A 23548-nucleotide genomic window follows, 5' to 3' on the forward strand; every position below is an offset into this window, starting at 1 on the left:
TGTGGGATCATCTTTAAACAGAATGGAGCAAAAGGCTGTCCACATCCAAAAAAGGGTTTTGACTGTCCTTCAAGAAGTCTGGAGAACTGAAGACTGTCTGAAGAAATTATAATAAAGCTTGCCTAAGACACTTCAGGCTGTTTTGAAGAATAAAGGTGATCAGACCAAATACTGAGTTTCAAGCTCTGCTTATCCCTTATAAATTGTTTTTCGATATGTTTGCATGCATTTCAATAAAGCTCTTTCTCAAAATACTGAGTGGAAGATATAAGCACTGTAATAAACTAACTTATTGCTTATTTGACAATAATTAATCAACTATCTTAATAATATTTTCCATTTTATGAAAAGAAGATATAGTAGTAGTCAGTGATGGGAATAATGGCGTTACTTTTTTCAGTAATGAGTAATCTAACTAATTACTATTTCTATCGTTACAACGCCGTTACCGTTACTAACAAGAAAATTCGGTGCGGTCGCGTTACTATTTTTCAACAAACAGACGGTTGAAGCTGTGCTCAGCTTACCGCATCTTACCGCATCAGTTGTACGGAAGTAGCTGTAAGTAATCTGGGGCTACACCTTTAAGCAGCTGCGCGCGACCAATCAAAAATGATATGGCAATACGACATTTGGTTATTTAGGAAGAGAGATTTGTGACGTTTAGCTTGTTTATAGTGTGTAGTTAATGTGTTGTCTTGTGTAGTTAGTGTGTAGTGTTGTGGATAGTTTTGTGTTGTGTGTTAGAACAATGAGGTGACTGCTGTCTCCAGGTAGAAACAGGAGTGATACACCTGCTGCTGTCAGACCTGCAGGTATCAGGCTGTGATGTTCTCCTTTATAGTGGACAGAAATATTTGGAGTGGCACAAATAATTTGTGCGGCATCTTATTGAATGCAGAACACCTGATTGTTATGTAAATAGTTTGAAATGGTTAAAAAAAAAGGGTAAAAGGTAAATGGCTGCAAATAACTTTGTTTGTTTTGCAAAACTTGTGTATATGATTTTAAAATTTACAATTTATATTTACATTTAAAGTTATGAAATATTATTCAATCAACGTTAAATGTTTTTTATCTGATTTTAGATCAATTGTGTTAATACAGTATGCCAAAATGAAAACATAACTGTAAATCCAGACACGTGAGGTTGTGCTGAAAAGGATGATACCAAACAAGGCAAAGTAAATAGTTTTTAAAGGTGAAATGTAGAGGAAACATCAAAAGTAGTTAAAAATGGCCAATTAAACATTTTCTTAAAGTAACGCAATAGTTACTTTTTAAGTAATTAATTACTTTTAGAAACTTGTAACTCAGTTACTAACTCAGTTACTTTTTTGAAGAAGTAACTAGTTACTATAATTAATTACTTTTTCAAAGTAACTTGCCCAACACTGGTAGTAGTATAGTGTATTTTGTGGAATTTACACCATTTATAATAAACTATTTAAATGGAACTGCAACGCTTGGTGTTCTTCGGGACTTGAACGCACCTTCAGTGTGTTGGTCCTCCAGTATCCCACAATGCACCGCTGTCGTGTGCGGTGTCCACGTCAAACTTGACACCCTTCGCTACGGTCGAGTCGATAATGGCTGCAGTCGAGGTGGCACTTTTGGGTCGCTGTGGTGTTTAGACTTGCCAAAAAAACCGCTGAATATTCCTCTCAGGCTGACCGCAGACGACACAGACTCCAACATAAAGTCGTCATCTCAGGTATTAGCTGTCAGACTTCGATATTATGTCCGCCGGTCTTCAGGAACTACTTCGTGTGGACGACCAGCTGTCATTAGCCGGGTTGTGGGCTTGCTAAATGAGCTTCTGTCGGTTTGGAAAGCGACTTTGTCACGCAGGAAAGAAATTGGATTTTAGAATTTACGGGTCCCCCGTGGCTGAGAGTCTCCAGCTGAGCTTGATGAGCGAGCTAGCTGTATTATCTTTCGAGTCTACGCTAGGCTAGCTCCCCTGTTCTCCTCGGCCCTGCTTTGTTTTTGTTTGGTTTTTGTCTCCTCCGAAGATGTCATCGTGGTTGGGGGGAATCGGCTCCGGCCTCGGCCAGTCTCTGGGCCAGGTTAGCGGGAGTCTGTCATCTTTCACCGGGCAGATATCGAACTTTACCAAAGACATGCTGCTGGAGGGTGTAGAAGAAGTAGGAGGTAAGTTTGTTTGTGTTCCTGGTTTGATCCGTGCGATGTCCACATCACCTTTAGAGCACACCTGAGTGAGGCTTTTTCTACACGTGTAGGGACATGATTTTCAGTTTTGGTATATGTCCTATAACCTCACTCTAATAAACTGCTACTAAAGCTCATAAACGTCCAAAAGTAATCCCTCAAAAGTTTTGACTTGAAGTAACTGGTTATATTGCAGTGCATTTTCTAATTTTCAGATGTGACAGAAAGAGCAGAAATGCATAAATTGCTTGTTTTGCCTGACCCACACAAGATAATACTTGCCGAAATAGACATCATCACAAAGAAAATCTGAACTTTTTGGTGGCCTCTCAGCTCTGAATTATACTTTCACTGAGCATTTTGGATATGACACAACGGATAACAGACACAACTCACTTTTGTTGAAAGAAATTGAGAAAATAATATAGTACTGCACCGTGCTTATACAAACATTTATATCAGGATCAGAAACGAGTTGCACTGCCGCACAGCTCACTCTAACACCATCACAAACTTCAACTTGAAGTTGAATCATCTTCTTTGTATAAAGATTTAAACTTAACTGACATCACGATTACAGTAGCGCTGTTGTGTTAAAGTCTGTCATTTTCAGCTTAGTTTTGCTATAAATTGTCAAATCAGTGTGTAAATGTAGTTTACTTTGTTAGGTGCTTGGAATTAATCTCAAATGAGATATAGGCCATTTCCAATAAATAATAACATTAGTGCTCTACAGCAGCACATAATATAGACAGTGAAATACCTAGCTATGTATTAAACGGGGATGCATACCTTTCAAAATGGTGATTGATTCAAAATGCAGGATAAAATATAAACAAATTGGTTTATTAAAACTTCTGAAAGTTTATTAAGAGTTCTGAAAAATTTGAATTCAGTATCAAGCACAATATACAATGCAATTCAAAACTAAAAATTTAAAAAGGCCTGTCATACAAGTCTTTAGAAGTTCAAATAAGTTGCAAGCATTCCTGTATTCTTGTGTATTTACAGTAAAATATCTACGTATCTAATTAGACACCCGTGACTGTGAGTCCTCATTAGATGTAAAAAATCCCAACAACCCCCCCCCCCCAAAACAATCCATGCTGTGCTGTATATAATTATAGTTATGTGCTATTAGTCTATAAAAGTTAAACAACTTTTTTGATCTTAAAAGGAGCTCCTCTGTTTGGCACTGAATGAGTGGGACAGCTAGTATGATAACAGTGTTTGAGTTTTATATCCATTAGCAGTGAACTAAAAGTTCCAAAAGTTTCCAAATTGTTGAAGGGCTGAAACAGCCGCTGTGACTTACAGTGTAGGTTTTAGAGCATACTTGCATACTTGCATTCCCACACCACCACAGCACTATATTTAAGGTTGAGCTTCTGACAGACATGTGTTGACTGAAAGAACTCCTAGTTCCTGAAAAAATAAAAATTTCCTTTTGTGTTTATTACACTCAAAATTTTCTCAATGGTACATTAAAGTCAGTAATATCTGAATTTAAAAATAATAATTCAGTTGTAAACCGACAGATAAATTCCAGGTGAGAGCAGCTGAATATGGACACATGGGTCGGAGAAACACAGCAGTTTACTTGTTGTAACACAAAAGTCTGTACCAGTGATTTTGGTGTGGTGCAGTTACAAAGGTGTCTCGTTTCAAACTGACTGTTGCCTGATTAGACTGATGGCTATTGTGCAGCATAATCTGCTATCAGAACATGGTCAGACTATCTTCAGTATTCAAGAACTAACTGTAAAGTAGATTCAGCTCTTTGTTTTAGAATCCTAAAGTGGATTTTTCCCTCTTATGCATTATGTTATTTTCCTGTTACACTACTGGATTATTCAGCTTTACCACTGGTTATTTATATTCCATGTAGACACATTCTTGTATGTTGAAACACATTAATTCCCCATCAGCCTTTGATTTTATCAACTGGAATTTTTTTATTTATTAATTTTTTTACAAATGCATGTTACCAAATATGCGACTCGATTCACCTCTGAGGCTATCTGCGAAGTAAAAGCTCCAACTCTGAGTTCATTTAGGTGCAAACTTAAGCAAACATGGGCCCTGTTTTTCATTGTCAGCTGAGGTTTAGCAGCATATCGTCAACACTGATAGAGAGGCGTTGTTTGATTTCCGGAATTGCTCATATTTGGGTGTTCATATCTAGTTTTTGAACTCATCATCATTCACTAAATTGCTTTGTTGTTTACACCAAGAGTTAAACTGTAGTCGGTGTTTAACAATTTTCCTGTCAGTGTTGTTTTGAACTCATCAGTTGCTAGATATGAAAAAGGGAGCAAAGAGTCTGATTTTTTTTTAATATATTTTTTTACACTACTGCATAATATGAAAATACTGATTGCTGATTCGCCAATTTTGGGCATAGTACTAAAATGCAGTTATTGTAGAGATTGGATTAGAAGAGCCCCATCAACCTTACCCACTTAAACCCTGAAGTGTCATCTTACTAAAGCAAACAGTGATGAATGATAAAACACTGACAGAAAGAGAACTTTGGCCACAGATATCCAACTCACAGCTCCAGACAGAAACAAGAAGTGTGAATTGTTATCACTGCAGGAGGGACTTTTAAGTAAACTTTTATTGCTGGATCTTTAACTGAGGCTTGGTGTGAATGTTATGTGTTGGCTGAGATTCCTTCAGCTGTTAGATCACATAACTCAGACAAGATGGCGAGGAATGTTCAGCCTGCTCAGCCAAGCGTGTTTGTTTATCATGTGAGCAAGGTTAGGCTCCAGTTAGAATCACTTAAATGTGCTACATATACCATGATGAATAAAGCAGAAAAGCCCCTCTCAATACAAAGAAAAGTAATGCACAAGTGTGTTTTTACTGTGTTTATTGTAGTTGTATCATTAAAATGATGCAACAGATTTAAATCATGTGCTGCGTGATTTTTACATTGAGTCATGAATAATTTTGGAACTGCTACTTTTTTAAAATGTTTTTTTCCCCCACATGCAACTACAGATGCTGCCACGGAACTGCAGGTTTCCAATTCCAAGTTGGCTGAAGTCGAGTCTGCTTTTGGTGTTCAGAAATCTGAGGTTAGTCTTTTTAGTCTGCAATACTTTAAACCTTTCTGGCCACTTTCATAACAGGAAATGTGAAACTAATATTATTAACTGTGGGTTTGTTGTTTGGTTTGTCTGTTTTGCTCATACCCCAAGTCATCAAACTTCCATAATCATAGTTGAACTTTATCAGTACTATCGAACTATGTTTTAAAGATGGCAATAGGTCCTTCCTTAATGAATAAAAGTAGCAGCATTCTGTATTTTGTCTTCCTGCCAATTAAGATAAATAAGCCAACAGTGAATTTGACCTAGTAGCATGCACTGTCTCTAGGCTTCATATTGCTTTTCCTCTGTGACATTGAGCTCCCACAAAACTATTAAAAACACATTAGTGAAAAACATTGTTTGTATGCTTCTGTCTTACCATGACTCAAGCTATAGTTGACTTTGAGTCCCTCACACACTATCCTGCTGCTTTCACTACTCTTCCAAATGCATTGTAATCTGTGGCTAAATATAGCCCTGGGCAAATGTGCTACATTAGATCTTCCTTTTTGAGTAACAGTTGCTCAAAGCTACAGCTGTTCCCATCTGTTTTGTGGCCAGTATTTAACCCTATAAAAGCATAAGGCCATGTACTCTGTGATGTGCTTTTTATGGTCACAAACAGATTTAAGTCTCTGGAAGGATTAAATAAGCTTGGAGCTCAGTGCGACTGAAAAAAGTAGACAGAAATGGGTTAATATTGTTGGTTTAGTTTTGGCGAAAATGCAGTATTTTAGTGTCTCTGAGATCCAATATGTCTGCCTTGTAGTTGACTGTGATCCCTGTAAAAGTTGTAAATACATTCTAATTTTCTGAATGTTTCTGTATTTCAGTCTTTACTCCTTGATATGTCTTTGTTGCAGCATGAGAGATTGCGAAAGCTTCATGCAGAGCTTGAGGAGAAGCTGGAGGCAGCGGAGATCCAAATCAAGCGTCAGTCTGCAGAATACAGGACCCTCCTGCAGCAGAAAGATGTATGTACATGTGAATTTAACAGTGTTGGCTTTAAGTGAGAAAAGATTGAAAAGTGGTTAAGACACATTATTTCAGTTTTAGATTTATTAAAAGGTTTTGTATGCACCAACATGTGAACCTTGTTTGCAGATGTGGCAATAACACTGGGAATTTATCTGCAATGGAAAGCTACTTATGAAAGGAATTTTAGCTCTAAATAGACATGTATGTCTAGCCTAAATCAAACTTGGCATTTGTGCTTTGTTAGACTAAGACAAACCCAGTTTCATTTGGAAGTCTTTTAGGGAAAGTCTTGTCATTTTTGTCCCTTCAGGTGGAGATCAGTCACCTGAAAGCTCGGCAGAGTGGGCTTCAAGAAGAAGTCCAGAAGCTGCAGCAATCAGCCCAGTCTGCTTCAGCTGGCCCTGCGATGTTGCCCGTAACCACTACGTCATCGTCCACTACCTCCTCTTCTGCTTCCTCTTTCCTGTCACGTCACCCAGGATCTCACCATGGCTTCCATGGTGAAGAAATGGACCTCAGCGACGTGATCTGGTCGCAGCAAGAGATCAACAGGCTGTCGACAGAAGTCATGCGTCTGGAGTCGGAGGTAGCACACTGGCGACGAATGTCTCAGGTAAGACTACAGAATAATTAAATGACTATGGAACAGATGGTTTTACCTTTTGAATATTTTTTTTAAAAATAACCACATGAACACACTTTTTTTTGTTTGTTTGTTTTTTGTAACAGGCATCAACAGCAACAGGAGCTGGTAATGGCAACCACAGTGAGATTCTCAAGCTTCAAAGGACTATTAAGGTAAATGTTATGGTCTGTTATTGTTGTCTGTACAAATGATATTGCATTTTTCTAACTTTGCTGCTGTGGGATTTTCATTTCAGGAGCTTCGAGATGAGATGAGTCGTGAGGTGGATGAACACCAGCATGAACTTGCAGCTCTGCAAGATGCCCAGCGACAGAAGCTGGCAGATGTCACCCGGCGACACAGGCAGGAGCTGGCAGAGTACGAGGAGAGGATAGAGGAGCTGGAGGAACAGATTCAGAGTGGTCAGCTCATTTTTGGAATAACTGTGGGAAGCTTGGGCCATTAGAGAGTTTTGAGAGTTTATTGCAACAATGATCTGCTATGACCTAAATTCTTACAGTGTGTTAGAGCAAGGCACATATGTAAATGCATCTGATGTAAAATAGTTGTATCTCAGTCGCACAACTCTGGTGTCGCACACAAATTAAATTGGTCCTCTTAATAATTTTCTCCAGGTGGCGGTCAGCCCACCTCTGTGTCAGACACCTCCAAGCTGCATGAACTCCATCAAACCATACAGTCCCTGCAAGAAGCAGCGGAGCAGCATGAGAAGCAGCTGGCCGAACTGTCTGCCAATTTGGAGGAGGCACAGAAGATACAAGCCTCACTACAGCTTGAGAAGGATGATGCTCAGCAAGAGAATACCGGGCTCCTGCAGAACTACACGCGGCTGCAGGCTTCCGTGGCCGAGCTCCAGACACGAGTACAAGAGCAGGAGGGGAAGGCTTTGCAAAAAGCCCAGCTAGACCATGAGATCCAAATGTTAAGAAATAGCTTGGAAGGTATTCATTGTGTTAAATTATGGCTTATTCATATGGATGTGTTATCTGCTTAATTAACATTCTTTATTGATGTTGCAGCTATTGCTAATTCTATTTTTTATTGTAGGAACATGTAGATGCAGAAAATTGTCATAGGCGTCACATTTTAAGCCATTGCTTATCTGTATATTAACTCAAATGTCCACTTTCTAGCTGCAGAAAAGGAAATAGAGAGACTGAAAAACCTGGAGGTAAGCATGAAGATCAGCAATGTGCACATGTTTGCATAAACTGAGTGACTCTGGCTATAAAAGCAAAAACTGTATCTGTGTGCAAGTTTGGCTACCTCTCTTTTAATCTTGTCATCTAGTGATGTGCTGCACTGTTTCATGTGCTTATGCTGCTTTTTGTTTACACTGGATTTTCAATCCTGAACACTTTGTGATGGACTTCAGTCACATTGATTCAGCTTTCTTGTTGAAGATCATCACCGATGATAAGATTTGCGTTTCCAGCTGTGACTCAGATCAAACAGCAGTCTCAAGTGGAAAGCTTGCATTGTCTAAGCACAAAATCAACACATCAGGTCAGGAGTGCAAACAGGATCAGGCTTGCCAAATTTAAGGAGGTTGTGTACCATTCCTTTAAAAAAGAAAGAGGAGATCTAGTGCATGTCAAATGTGACACCAAAGAAAGGCGACCTTCAAAAGAGTTGCACAAGACGAAGACCTAAATGGGGACAACAGATACATTTAAATGGTGTGCAGTTTTTGCTTTTAATGGCTGGAGTCACCTTCATAGGCTTCTCCAATTAATTTAATGACTTATTTTAACTTTAGGCAGAACCAAAGGAAGAAGTCGAGCATGCAGACATCTTAGAACTGAACACCATTATTGGAGCACTGAGACAAGAAAAGGAAGACTTAGAACAAGAAAAGGTTTGTTTATATTGTACATAAATATTATTTTAGTCACCCGTGAACTTGTCGCATTAATTTATTTGAATTTTTTCTGTGTAATTGTGTCAGTTAGTGGTAAGAAGAAAAACAGTATTCAGTTAGACAACACAGTGTCACCAAAGAAAACCAAAAGGTGGTTTTGTTGATTGGTTCCTGCCAATAATGGGTTGCGGAAGGTACTCAGCCTCTGTAAGTAAGTTTCAGATTTTCTGTCCACAGCTTAATCTGCAAGAAAGACTTAAAGTGGCAGAAGAACAACTAGTCAGCAGAAATGAAGCCGAGTCTGATTTGGAGTCATTGGATGATTTGAAGGCAGAACTGGGGAGGAGAGAAAAGATCCTGAGAGCTACTGAGGAGGAGCGGGACACGCTGATGTCTGAACTGGAGGAACTAGACCAACAAAACCAGGAAGCTACACAGGTCTGCATGACTTTGGTGCTTTATCTCTTTGTTTATTTGTATTTCAGCAACTTATTTAGAGATATTGATATCAAGTGTCACATTTTAGCATCTCAGATTGTCATTTCTTGACACATTTTGGACTTTTAAAATTTTTTACTTGATTAGAAAAATGCACAATAAACAACTCAGCCTTTTCCTCAGCAGTTATATGAAGTCTGTATGGTTTACCCTGAAAAAACATCGTTTTGAAAAAACAAAACAAAAACTAAAATACAGTCCAACTTGACACAACAAAGCCCAACAGTAGAGACAACATTAACACTTTTGTTTTTCTACTTTAGCATATGATCTCAGTGAAAGAGCAGCTCTCTGGACAGCTGAAAGAGGCTGAGACAGAGCTGAAAAGAATGACTGCAGAGCTCAACACATCCAGTGACCAGAAAAGGGCACTTGAGCAAGAGCTGGAGACCCAAAAAGAGAAAATGAGCCAGAGTGCTTTTACCCTTAACGAGCTGCATATGGGAAAACAACAGTTGGAACGGACAGTGAAAGAGCTAAAAGACAAACTGGGACACTCACAGGAGCAGAGCCGGGATGCACGCAGAGAGGTCACCGAGCTAAAGAAGACCCTGCAGGAGAAAGAGGAGCTGTTATCTGCTGCTAAAGCAAAACTTTATGAAGGAGGGGAGAGAGCAAGTGAGGCACAGGGTGCTAATGAGGCGCTAGCAGAGAAGGAGAGAGAGTTGTCAGACCTCAGGAGAGAATTGGATGAGATGAGGTGCTCCCACGAGAAGGTGATGTCTGAAGACTATGAGTTGAAGGTGGAGAACAGGAGGTTCAAGGCGGACAATGAGCAGACCTTGGGTAAAGTGGAAGAACTAACCAAGCAGCTGAAGGAAAGCCAGGGTGTTCTGAACAGGGTTGTGAGGGAGAAGGATACTCGTATTGAAGCTTTAAAACTGGAGAAATACCAGCTCGAAGGTGAATTGACGCAGGCTGAGAACAAACTAAAAGAACAGGTAAAACAGTACCAGCAGACCATCGAGGAGTTAACTCGAGCTCGATCTATGGACGCCTCTGCTTTGCAGACTGAGCATGAACGTGCCATCAAACTAAACCAGGAGAAAGACATGGAGATTGCTCAGCTGAAAAGAGATGTGGAGCAGGTGGCAGCTGACCACAGAGACACCAATGAGATGCTATCGATCACAGTTGCAGGGCAGCAGCAGCTGACGGATTTGCTGCAAGAGAAAGATGTCTTTATGGACACTTTAAAACAAAATGCTGCAGATTTACAGACAGAGCTGGATAATAAGGTTTCAGTTTTCACCAAGGAAGTTGAAACGCTCAAACAGTCGCTAGATGAAAAGGATAAGCAGCTGGGAGGTATGAAGGAGGAGAACAGCCATCTGAAAGAGGAGATTGACCGCCTCAGGGATCAACAGAGCAGACCTCAACCTCTGGCTGAGCCCAGGACTCTGGACATCATCACAGAGCTGGAGACGGAGATCACCCAACTCAAATCCTCCCGTAATGCCCTGGAAGAGGAGGTCCAGACTCTGAGGAGAACCACTGAGGAACAGCAAGCTTCTCTACTTCTCTCTCAACAGTCTCTGCAGGCTCAGCAGAGCGAGATTGAACAGGCCCGTGCTCACCATCAGCAGACAACGCTAAACTATGACAGACTCATCCAGGCCAGAGACGAAGAGATAACCCGCCTCCAGCAAAATGTAGAGCAGCTTAGTGAGAGTCAGAGCAGAGCCAACTCTCCGTCTGTGCAGGGAGAGGTCATCTTGCAGGAGGAAAAGACTCAGACCCTAAATCAGGAGAATGGCAATGAGAAACACGACCTGTCTAAGGTAGATATAGAAAGACTGGTGAGGGGCATCAAGGAGAAAGAGACTGAGATCACCCAGCTTAATGAGAAGAACCTCTCACTGACCAGGCAGCTGGATCAGCTGGTGGTTTCTCGTGATGAAGTGGGAAAACTCTCACAGATGATCATGCAGAAGGACCTGGAAATTCAGGCACTTCATGCCAGAGTTTCCATGGGAGGCGGACACAGCCAGGATGTCATGTTCTTACAGCAGCAGCTACAGGCATACGCTGTGGAGAGAGAGCAAGTGATTGCCGTGCTTAACGAGAAGACCAGAGAGAACAGCCAGCTTCGGTCCGACTATCACCGCCTCATGGATATCATGGCAGGAAAGGAAGCAGCCCTGTTGAAGCTTCAGCAGGAAAATCAGCGCCTCTCTAACATGAGCGATCCCTCGGGAAGCCAGGAGATGTTCAAGGAGACCATCCAGAATCTGTCTCGAATTATTAGGGAGAAGGACATAGAGATCGATGCCTTGACCCAGAAGTGCCAAACGCTGGTGACCGTACTGCAGTCCTCAGGAGGAGAGCCCGGTGCTGGCTCTGGAGGGGTCAGCAGCAACCAGTTTGAGGAGCTACTGCAGGAGCGGGACACACTGAAGCAGCAGGTGAAGAAGATGGAGGAGTGGAAGCAGCAGGTCATCACAACAGTCAAGAACATGCAGCACGAGTCGGCTCAGCTGCACGAGGAGCTGATCAAACTGCAGAGTCAGGTTTCTGCCGACAGTGACTGTAGCTCAAAGCTCTCAGTGGACTACGCTCGACTGGTCCAGAATTACGAGCAGAAGGAAAGGAGATTGGGAAGTCTGAGTCTGGAGCTCGCACAGGTTCAACAAACTATTACCCAGCTCAGCAGCACAAAGGATGTCCTGTTAGGGAAACTGGACAGCGTCACACAGACACCTGAAGTCACAGCCACTCAGTGTAGTGGCTCTTCTCTCAGTACTGATGCTCCAAGCCATCAGCCAGATTCTGCTGTAAAAGATGAGAAGATGCAGCAAGAAGTTGTTCAACTAAAAGCACAGTTGACTGAGAAAGAAAACACGATCAGGACTCTTCAAGAAAACAACCACAGACTCTCCAACTCCGCGTCTGCCTCAGAAAGCGAGCAGCGAAGTCAGGCAGAGGAGGCTCGACAGGTCAGAGAGAGACTGGAGGCCTTGCAGAGGTCTGTGAGGGAGAAAGACTTGCTCATCAAAAGCAAAGGAGACCAACTAGTTCAAGTAAGTGAAGCACTGCGTAACCGTGAGAATGACAACGAGGTTCTGAAGCAGGCGGTGACCAACCTCAAAGAGCGTGCGCTCATTCTTGAGATGGACGTGAAGAAGCTAAAGGAAGAGAATGAGCTGGTTGCTGCACGCTCTCGAGAGAAAGAGTCAGAGTTTAGAGCTCTGCAGGAAACTAACATGCAGGTTTCCCTCCTGCTACGAGAGAAGGAGTTTGAACTGAGTGCGATGAGCGAGAAGGCTGCCACTGTGGAGAAACTGCTCAAAGACAAAGAGCAGGTCAGTAACTTTTTTTTTTTGGTAGTTGAATTTATACTGACGCATTTTAGTAATGAAATGTATCCATCAGCGTCATTTTAGACAGGAAACTTTGTCATTTATTCTTTCAAAATTTGTTTATGATTTACTGTTTATTGCTCTCTTGTAGGGTAGATCTGGTGAGCTGAATCAGCTCCTGAACGAAGTGAAGTCCATGCAGGACAAAGCTGTGGCATTTCAGCAGGAGAGGGATCAGGTGATGATGGCACTCAAGCAGAAGCAAATGGAGACTGCGGCATTACAGTCTGAGGTAAAAGAACGATATTCACCCATGGCCCTTAATTTTACTTGTGGTATTGTAACTTCATATGGAACCCTCCAGGTTACCAAGTTTAATTATCAGGCATCATTATACATGCTCTGTTTTCATTCATTAAATACTCAGACTATTGCAGTATAGAATCTCTGCTTCATCATGTCGCTCAACCATTGTGTATATATACCCTATAACTGTATAGTCAAGTAAATACTTAGTCTGTTGATAATAACACATGGCTGCTTCAAATTAAATGGCACTCTGCTGAAGCTATCTTTTTTGTTTTTGTTTGTTTGATTGTTTACAGCTCCAACATGTGAGAGACAAAGAGCACCGCCTAAACTTGGAGCTAGAGCGGTTGCGTAATCACCTGTTGGAGATTGAAGATTCATACACGAGAGAAGCCCTCGCTGCAGAGGACAGAGAGACAGAGCTGCGCAGGAAGGTGGCTCTGCTGGATGAGAGACTGGCGACATCCTCAAGTGCTGTGGAGAGTGCCAGGTTAGCATAAAACTAATGTGTGTTTTAAAATGTTTGATTAAAGACTGATAAAATCACCAGGAACTCTTCGTTATTTACTGTAATTAGTTCAGGTATTTTCTTTATGTATATTGCACTTTGTTCTCATTGACAAGGAAGCGGAAATGCATAGAAATAACACATCTACAGTAGGCTTTCCTCACCCTTGACCTTTTTACATAACATGTTTAAACCTGGTAGGATCAAATATTTTTTGTCAAACTAAAATGTTGTTTGTACCACTAGTTGACAGCTAATTATTTACTGATTATAAAACTGTGTTACTTTCACTTGGATCCAACATTGCTGTTTACCTTAAAATAATTTTGCATGAAAATGTTTTAAAATTATTTGTGTCATTCTTTTTGTGTTTCTACTTACCCGTCCTCTCTCTTCCAGCCAACAGGCCAGCATGCAGGTAGAGTCTCTGCAGGAGCAGTTAATTGGGGTGGTGAAGCAGAGAGACGATGCAATGGTCCAACTCAGAACCTCTCAGGAACAAGTCAACCAGTATGCAGTATCACTCTCCAACCTGCAGATGGTGCTAGAGCAATTCCAACAAGGCAAGTTTGAGGGCTTCAAAGAGATCTTTGCTGTTTAGACCAGACTCGAGCAGGATAAGTGTGTCTGTTATCCTGGAATATTTAAAACTGTGTTTTCCTCATAGCACTTTACAGTTGGTGTACCCGGCAATGCCTTTTTTGATTACTTTTAGTAATACTTTTATCTGCATTTCTCCGACAGAAGAGAAAGCCATGTACTCGGCAGAACTTGAGAAGCACAAGAAGGAGAAAGAGGAGTGGAAAAGAAAAGCTCTGAAACTGGAGGACCAAGCTTCTGCTCTCCAGGTAAACCAGCAACCAATCACCTGTCAGAGAATCATTTCTGTGATTAGCATCAGTAGCGCTATTTTTTTCTTCTTCTTTTTTTAAGTTGCTAGATATCAGAATTTCATATTACCGTATTTTCACGACCATAAGGCGCACTGTGCTAAAAGGCGCAGTCTCAGTTATGTGTGCCCTTACTGTATTTAACACACACATAAGGCGCACTGGACCATAGGGCGCATACAAGTACCGTATGCGTATTTAAAAATAAAGCGGGAGCAACCCTGAATTCGGTACCTTACTCACATTTCTATTGCCGGTAATCGTCATCATCAACAACACACAAGCATACAAGTGTGCGTTTTTAAAAATAAAGCAGGAGCAAAACAAAGTTTGGTACTCACATTTTTATCATCAATCAAACCCATCGAAGTCCTCATCCTCTGTGTCTGAATTGAACAGCTGCGCTAAATCTCCATCAAACATGCCAGGTTCACTGTCTTCACCGTCAGAGTCACTTTCCGTGCCGTGCAGCTCCTCGGAAACGATGCCGGCTTTTGCGAAAGCTCGAACAACAGTGCCAGCAGACATGTTAGCCCAAGCATCTACAATCCATTGGCAAATTGTGGCGTAACTCGCCCGGCGCTGCCTTCCACTCTTAGTGAAACTGTGGTCTCCACCGGTCATCCATCGCTCCCAGGCCGCTCGCAGCCTTACTTTGAACGGGCGGTTCACACCGATGTCCAGCGGTTGGAGTTCCTTTGTCAGGCCTCCCGGAATGACAGCAAGCTCACCGTTCATTTGTTTCACTAGTTTTTTCACATCGGCTGTGAGATGGGCACGCATAGAGTCACAGATCAACAGCGATGGTGATGCGTGGAAAAAACCACCTGGTCTCCTTACATACACCTCCCTCAGCCACTCTTTCATCATTTCCTCATCCATCCAGCCCTTTTCATTTGCCTTAATGATGATTTCTGCTGGAAACTTCTCTTTAGGCAAAGTCTTTCGCTTAAAAATCACCATAGTTTGAGTTTCTGTCCATTAGCATGGCAGCCAAGCACAACAGTAAAAGAAGACTTTTCATACCCCGTTGTGCGTATCGCTACCGTGCTGGTCCCCTGCTTCTCCACAGTGTGACTCACCGGGATGTCAAAAGTGAGCGGGACCTCGTCCATGTTAGTGATGTGGCTGGGCTGGATGTTTTTGTCGCCGATGTGTTTGCTGCAGTAGGAGCGGAAGATGGCCAGCTTTTCCTTATAATCCGCTGGAAGTTGCTGCGCTACCGTAGTCCTGGTCCGGATGGAAAAATGGCACCGTTTCATAAAACGAAAGCACCAAGACGGACCTCCTTGGAAATGTTCAATGTTCATCTCTTCAGCTAGTGAAACTGCTTTTAGCCGAATGGTGACCGTCGAAACGCTTCTCCCGCTCGCGCTTTGCTCGATGATCCACCGCTCGAGTCTTTCCTCCAACTCGAGCCACCTCGCCTTATGTCCGCGGAAACTCAGCTGCGTTTTCTTGACCTGCCGGAGCTTGTTTTCCAGCTTCCTCCATTTGCGAACCATCGATTCGTTAATCTTAAATTCTCTCGCCGCTGCTCGATTTCCATGTTCCTCCGCGTAGCTGATGGCCTTCAGTTTAAACTGTGCTTCGTAAGCGTGTCTCTTTGCCATTTTCAGGGTTGTTAAAACAACGATGTCCTGCATAATGCACATACCTGTTCTTTTATACAGGTATGTGCGATTGTCCCGGTATATACGATCAACGCCCACACTTCACCCTTTAACGTTCTCATGGTGTTCTCTACTACGTCCTCCTTACAACACATAGGGCGCACCGCGCTATAGGGCGCGCCGCACTTTTTGAAGAAAATCTAAGACTTTTAAGTGCGCCTTATGGTCGTGAAAATACGGTAATCTTTTGAAGACGGTGGATGTCACACTTTAATAAAAATCAGTAAGACAAACGTTATGTAACGCTGTAACTTTCTCTGTCAGATAAACCTGGATGAAGCCAACGCTGCTCTAGATTCAGCATCTCGTCTCACGGATCAGCTCGATCTGAAGGAGGAACAAATTGAGGAGCTGAAAAAACAAGGTGAGCTTCAGCCAAGCACTTTCACCTACTGACTTAAACATGTCTTTATTTTATTTTTTTATTTTTTTTAAAAATCTCAACTATAAATGTTGTGTTAATGGTGTCTTTATCAGACTGTATAAAACACAGCTTTCCAGTTTTACTGAAAAATGTGAGGTTGCAGTAAAACTGCTGTCGGTTTAAAGATCACAGCACTTTGTAAATATCGTGTGGAAGGCATCTACCTGCCAGCCTTTGAAGAAACACTTACTTCGCTTGCATAGGCCAAGAAAAGGACCAAATGAGTGAAACTGTAATTCTCTGAAGTGGGAAGCCATTCGTTGTTTCACACTCTGCAGCAGATTTCATTCCTATCAGATATGACCATTACATCACAGCAAATTCTCAGACTGTTGTTTTTTTCCTTACTGCTCTCTGGCTGTTCAGACTTTGTCCAGACCTGATACGAGGCGCTATATTTTCTTTACAAATCAGTCACCTATATGAAAATTTACATTGTGTCTAAAAATAGTTGATTAACTTTGAGAACGCACTGAACAGTTGAGCTTTGGTATGTCTGTGGAGCATTGCTCTGTCATTTGAACCACAGATTAACATATCTGAGATTCAGAAAAGTAAATAGCCTGAAATCTTTGTAAATCCAGATCTTTTTGCAACACTAACAGCTTGTTGAAAGTTTTTCTGACTCATTTAAGACTTTGCCAAACATTTTTTTGCACTGTATTTTCCACCTTAGCCAGAAAACATACACATTTTTATTTTTTGTTGTTGTTGTGTTATCCTAATTTCCTACAAAATAGTACAATTTATTCCTTGTCATTTGCCATTTGTTGTTACATCTGTTGATAAACGGGAGAGAAAAATGTTGTATTTGTGCAGTCGTTGTTATATTTTTAATCAAGAAGGATTAGAGGAGTCTGTAACTTGTGTCACTGTGGTTTCACTGCAGATGTTGAAACACAAGAGGCACAAAGTGGCCCATGTGCAATAGAGGCCTGAACATTACTGTTAAAGTTGTCGCTCTGTTTGTGTCCATGCTGCAGTGGATGTGAGGCAGGAGATGCTGGAAGAGGCACAGAGGAAACTCATGAACCTTTTGAACAGCACAGAGGGTAAAATAGACAAGTAAGTTTCAAGTGCATTTCTGTTAAATATTAGTTCCAGTCTATTTAGATTATGATCACATTTTTCCATTGTTTTTAATGGATTATTATAAAATCCTCAGGTAGATTTCCCACTTTCAAGTTCTCATTTTTTTAACTGTGAAATTGAGAAGATCAAGCTTATGATTGAAGCAGTTTGTTCCCATTTAGGGAAAACCAGGTGAATCAAACTAAACCTTTTCTGTTAAACTGAAGTGATTGAATCCTTTTTTTTTTTCTAGCTTGAAAAAAATACTTTCCATCTTTAGCAACATAAATCCCTCCAAATTGTACTAAGTTCACAGAAACTGGATTATTTTAGAGATACGTGGTCTTAAAGGATTGCAGCAATTATGGAAAAGAAATGTACCCTTCTAGCCACTCTAGTGTTTAGTGCTATAAATAAGCTTTGATGAAGATTGATGCATTTTGAATTTAGGTATTGTTCATGCAGCTGCATAAAAATGGATCATAGCCACATCTTTGGGTTTTTTTTGTTGTTGTTTTTAAAACCTTGAAATTACATCATCAGTCAGCATTGTTGCCCATGTTGTTCTTTCTGCAGGGTCCTGATGCGTAACTTGTTCTTAGGATACTTCCACACACCCAAAACCAAGCGTGCCGATGTGCTGAAGCTCATGGGAAGTGTCTTGGGTCTAAACCGAGAAGATGTTGAAAAGGTGAGAGATTTCTGGACTGACAATAATCATTTTGTTTCATTGATTTTTTTTTTTTTTTTTTTTTGCAAAACGTCCAATTACCTAAAAGGTTGGTAAGCATTGTTGATAAAGAAAAGACACCAATGCGACAGCGTCTGTCTGGTAGCAGCTGGTTTGCTTCTCTTAAAACTCTGAATTAGTAGAAAACCAAAAAATGAAAGTCTGTTTAATTAAAAATAAAACTGACTCTTTAACATCCTTATGCTTCCTGCAGTAATCACTAAAAGGTCTTGAATATTGGTTATTTGCCAAATTAATTAAGTGTTTAAAGATTTATACGTGCAAAATTCTCGACCCACCCTTCATCATTTCATATTTTCCTTCCAAGGAGTCAGTTTGTAATTATTTTAAAATGCTCTTGGGCAATAATTCTCCAGTAATCTAAAGGCCTTTCAAAGTTTTTCTTTGGACATCAGCTGCCTTTTTTTTTTTTTTTTTCTTCAATCATTTTCAGTCCTTGTATCTGAACATTTTCAGAGGAATGTATTTGTGTGTATATGTTTGTTTAGCCACTTCACACTGACCTATGAACCATTATAGCATTATAAGGTACCTAATTCAAGGGATGAACTAGTTTTGTCTACACATTACAGGCAATTCAACAAAGCAGTGTCTTTAGACATTTTGTTACTAGCAGTATTTGAAAGTCATGTCTTTAAGAAATGGGAAAAGAAATCGAGCAAAGGCCTGACACATGACACATGGCTCTTTTGTTGATCCATCTACTGTTCACTGAAGCCTCATCAGATTGGCCTCTTGTCTACTGTGGGTTCCCAAACACTCACACATGAACTCATCTTTTCACTATTATTATTATATTTACACTTTATACTCCAGCGAGGTGTGTTTCACTCTTATGTGCATTCATAGACTCATCAGCTAGCTGCTGTCGGTACTTCCATGAGTGTCCATGCCTAACATGCTACTGCATAAATAGATGAGGTTGATTAAAAGATCGGCGACAGCTGTGCCACTCAGCTTTTCCTTAACACTGAACCTCTGAACCTTCCTCTCCACATCTCCTCCTGTAGCCGAGCCAAAACCACACCCGCCACCACAGTCTCAGTGGAAATGTGAATGTCAAGAATTCATTTTTTAAGGAAGGGAAAGGGGGAGAAAAGGATGAGGTTTGCCAAATTACACAAGAATTGGACTGAAAATCAGTAACAACAGGTCTTATGGAGTGATGAAATTTGATTTTTTTTGGCTCAGTCATCAACAATAAGTACAGAGAAGGTCAGAAGAGCGGAACAACAGTGAGTGTCCACAGCCATCTGTGAAACACAGTGGAGGCTCTGTCATGGTTTGGGGCTGCGTTTCAGGCAGTGCTGTCGGGGATCTTGTCACAATTGATGAAATAATGATAACAGGAAAGTTGCATATGCAAAGTCCAGCAGGCTTGAGTTTGTGAGCATCTCCTTCCACGTGGGATGATGGGACTCCCAGACAGCACTTACAGAGGGAGACGAATGTAGCAGTAGGAAAAATAAAAGGAGAATTTCTGCAGAAGCCGTAGGGGGGGAAAAAAAAGAGCCTTCTGTACTCCCTCTTCCATCAGTATTTTAAAAAGATTCTCCAGCGACACCTTTTTCTGTAGAAGAAACTCCAGCAAGTTCAGTTTAAAATGAGTCAAATATTAATTGCAGCAAAATTGCACCTGTGTAGTATTTTTAAATGTTGCACCGTTAACGCTGCGTTGGCACACTTGGCAAAAACATTTACTTATGTCAGCTTCACAAAATGTTACATTTATGTCAGGCTGATCAATATTAGTTTAGTTCAGTGGCTGATTCCGTTATTTGCGTTCTCCGTCACAGGTCACACTGACACTCTGTCAACAGGCCTTTTTTACATTTTTGACAGGATGAATTGGGTAATGATGTCCTTCAGATATCGTTCAGTCAACTACAAAGTTGTCCAACAGTTTCTTTTGACTCCAGCAGTCCCTGAAAATCCTCTCGGAGCTCAGCCCTGGAAAAAAAAAAACATTTTCTTGTCCAGATCTTGAAGTACTCTGGCGCGATTCCCACAGGGCTCCCGCCAGAGTACTCCAAGTATATTATCCAACCTTCCTAAAAGAAAACAGATACAGAGTGAGGGGCAATGCGATTAAAACTCCTCAGAAAAGCCATTTTATTGTGTTGGAAATCATTCTGCTTTTTTTTTCCTCATCCCTTCTTCATTTCCTGTTAATGCTATTTAAATTTTCCACTCAACTCGTGTTTATGGGAGCCAAGTGTCCCACAAAACCAGGCAAGTTTTCAGAATCTGTCTCTGTAGAGAAGCTAACCCCCTTTCTTGTCCCCTTTTTAAGTCTTATGCTGTCATCCATAAAGTCTATATGGGTTCTGTCCAGTTAAATCCTGCCAGAGAACTGATGATTCTGATTAGGTAGGACTGTGTGACAGTGAGTAAAGCTTCTTCTACAAACTGTGGACTTGGAGTGAGTGACAGGGGGTAACTTTCCAGAAAGTTTTGGCAAGCGCTGTAAGGGGGAAAAAAACTTTGTGACAAAAGAAAATCCCAAAAAGTAGCCTGAATCATCAGTGTCACCTTTTCTTTGCCAGCACTGTTCATCCTTGTGCTTGTTTAAATAAGAATTAAGTCTATTTTGTGTATTTGATCATAGCAAATCGGTGTATTTCTTCTAAATATCCCAAATATTTATCTGCACTTCTCCTACCTGCAGATGCTGGAGGACAGGGGCCACGGTGTTACTGGATGGGTATCGAACTGGTTGGGAGGCAGAGGAGCACAAAGTGTCCCAAACACTCCACAGAGACCCACCAGTGGACAAGGGCTCAACTCTGTAAGACATGATTCACAGTTCTCACTGTATATATTTTGCCCTGAAGAATAGAACCCAGCCCAACAGTTCCTTAAACTGTCTTTCATCACCATGCAGTGTAGCACTGACACAGGATTCATTAAAGAGAAATACTGACAAGTGTTCTGTACTTAATAGCCACAATTACAATTAGTCTCAAACAAAATCAATAAATAACGAAAAGTCATGATTCTGGCAGAAGACCACACATGGACCCACAAACCCCCAGTCCTACTATTTTTTTTTTATTTTTTATTTTTACATGACTTTTTAGTTGTTTTAAACAGAAAACAGTCCGCAGACTTGATCCAGGGTCTTAACTTCTAAAATGTCCTCAAAATGTATAGAACGTGCAGTGGTAGAGTACACAAACGAGACAACGTTCCTCCACGACCATGGTGCCACATATGACATATAACACACAATCAACACAGGACTACATGAAGTGCAATGTGCAAAAATTGCAAAAAAAACAAAGACAGTGCAACACCAGACAGAACAGAATGATATAGAAATGTGCAAAAGGCTGAGATGATAGCAACAATTATAAATAAAACCCTTTACAACACAAAACTGCTTTTTAGCAAAATAAATGCTTTTTTAATATTAGTGCTTGTGAAGAATCCACATTTAAAGAATAAGAAAACAAGTTTCTTTTTGAAAATTTCATCTTATTTTTTACCAGGATGCTACTGTGATGCTAGCTCTTTACTTTGGTTTTCAGGAAGAATTTCCCCATTTGGCTCAGTAAAATATCTCATTCACTCGCTGTCATGTTCCTTGTTGTTGCAGTCCTTCTCAGAGATGTTTGTGAAATTTCTGGAGATGGAGTCGACTCCTTCTCTGCCTGCACCAAAGCTTCCGGTTCATGACATCAAGCCTCTGAGCGCCCCACCCGCGGGAAGAACCAGCAGCGGCACTTCCAGCATGGCCGCAGGTAAATGGCCCACTTAAAAGAAAAACACTTGCTTCTTATTTCCTTTCATGCATCCAGCTTTATTTAAATTTAAGCCTCTTTCTTCTCAGGGGCTCCAGTTTCCCAGAAGCGAGCCGGTGATTCCAATCCTTTCCTGGCCCCTCGCTCTGCAGCGGTGCCTCTGCTGGCTGGTTCCGGCTCTGGGGGCCCAGGAGGCCACCTGCTGATGAAGCCCATCTCTGACACCCTGCCCACCTTCACTCCTGTGCCGGTCTCAGCTGAGGCCAGCGGTGGAGCCGTGCTCAAAGACTTGTTAAAGCAGTGATCGGCCCTGTGAGGAGTGCAACACAGATGTCTTAATTTAGCCAACACAAGTTTTACACTACAAAGACTGAGATTTTGGAGCAGATCTGCTTCTTTTTGCTGCTTTCTTTACTTTCTGCAAAAATAAATGAGCAGAGCGTTCACAAAGGCTTAATGTCACTATTTCGGGGAGATGATTAAAACGGAAGTTCTTTGGTTTTTTTAGATTCTGTTTCACTTGCAATTACTGTTCTATGCAACAGACTCTCCCTTTACACACCAGTGAAAGTGTTTCCCACTCAGAATTATTGATAAGTGATCAATGATGAGACTACCTTCAAAAACGATGCAGGATCGGAGCATTTTAAAGTTTTGAGTCATTCAGAGTGAGAATTTTCAAAGATCTGGTCATCTGAGTTACATTATGATTTTTATTTATCGCACCACATCTGAACACAAGTGACCTTTTTCAGCTCCGTCTGCGCAGTACAATACAAGTGGGCTGAATCTAGTCATCACCTCTGTTAGCAAGAGGAAACACGTCCTTCACAGGACAACTTTTTATTTGTTGAATACTTTTATTTTTCTTTTCAACAATGCAGTGAGCTGTTTCTTATCCAGGACTCGCCTGAAACACTCTGGCAGCAGCAGCCTGCATAGAGATTTATGTGGTTCAGTACATCTGTTAAAACCATAAAGACATTTCTGCAGAAATCTTGTCTTTTCCAGACGGCTAGACTGTGATATGCAATAAGCGTTGTAATTATGGCTATAACTGCTGACTGTGGTTGATCGGAAGCTTGAGACTGCTCTTATGTTTAAGTACAGTACTATTATATAGTTATATATATGTGTAAAAATGGGTGGTGTTATTTTGTTTTCTATTTATAGGCACTGAGGATGTTGTGGAAGTAAAAAGTGCCTGTCTTTTTTCCTAATTTCATAGTTGTATAATCAGGATTGTAAAAAATAATATAAAAAAATATATATTTACAAAATTGCACATTTAGAAGGACCACAGTAGCGGAAGCTGCTCTACATTTTTGTATAGACATCAATCAGCTGCTGCAGAAGGAATGTTACAGGGCTTCTCCAGGTGTAATGATTAAATGTACAAACTGTAAATCCTCCTTGAAAATAATTTTTGTAGATGTAAAATCTGAAACACTTGGGCGTCTAAAAGGAGTCGGGTTGCCTCGGACTTTGATGAGCTTTACTTAAGTTTAGTACCCGTGAATTAATTGGAATTTTATCATCAAATAAAGGTACCACTGCTGACCCCATGTTTGTGTGCATCTTGTCATTTTTACCGTTTTTTGCTTTGTTTTTTTAAATTTATTTT

At 40.9% G+C, this 23548-nt stretch overlaps 1 protein-coding gene across 1 annotated transcript; it reads left to right on the forward strand.

Moving 5' to 3' along the window:
* The first annotated feature begins 1537 nt into the window (after positions 1-1537).
* trip11 (thyroid hormone receptor interactor 11) lies at positions 1538-23489 on the forward strand. Its single transcript, XM_085441082.1, has 21 exons — positions 1538-2154; positions 5182-5258; positions 6137-6247; positions 6562-6864; positions 6981-7049; positions 7133-7298; positions 7512-7838; positions 8031-8068; positions 8657-8755; positions 8996-9196; positions 9520-12558; positions 12707-12847; positions 13161-13354; positions 13772-13935; positions 14117-14220; positions 16200-16299; positions 17343-17424; positions 18007-18121; positions 20850-20969; positions 21780-21924; positions 22014-23489. The coding sequence occupies exons 1-21, from the start codon at positions 2016-2018 to the stop codon at positions 22226-22228; spliced, it is 5949 nt and encodes a 1982-aa protein (XP_085297208.1). The 5' UTR covers positions 1538-2015; the 3' UTR covers positions 22229-23489.
* The last annotated feature ends 59 nt before the right edge of the window (positions 23490-23548 follow it).

The sequence above is a fragment of the Copadichromis virginalis genome, linkage group LG19 (assembly GCF_057382275.1).
Source record: "Copadichromis virginalis isolate Kocher_CV1m ecotype Utaka linkage group LG19, C_Virginalis_male_GT1.1, whole genome shotgun sequence".
Lineage (NCBI taxonomy): Eukaryota > Metazoa > Chordata > Actinopteri > Cichliformes > Cichlidae > Copadichromis > Copadichromis virginalis.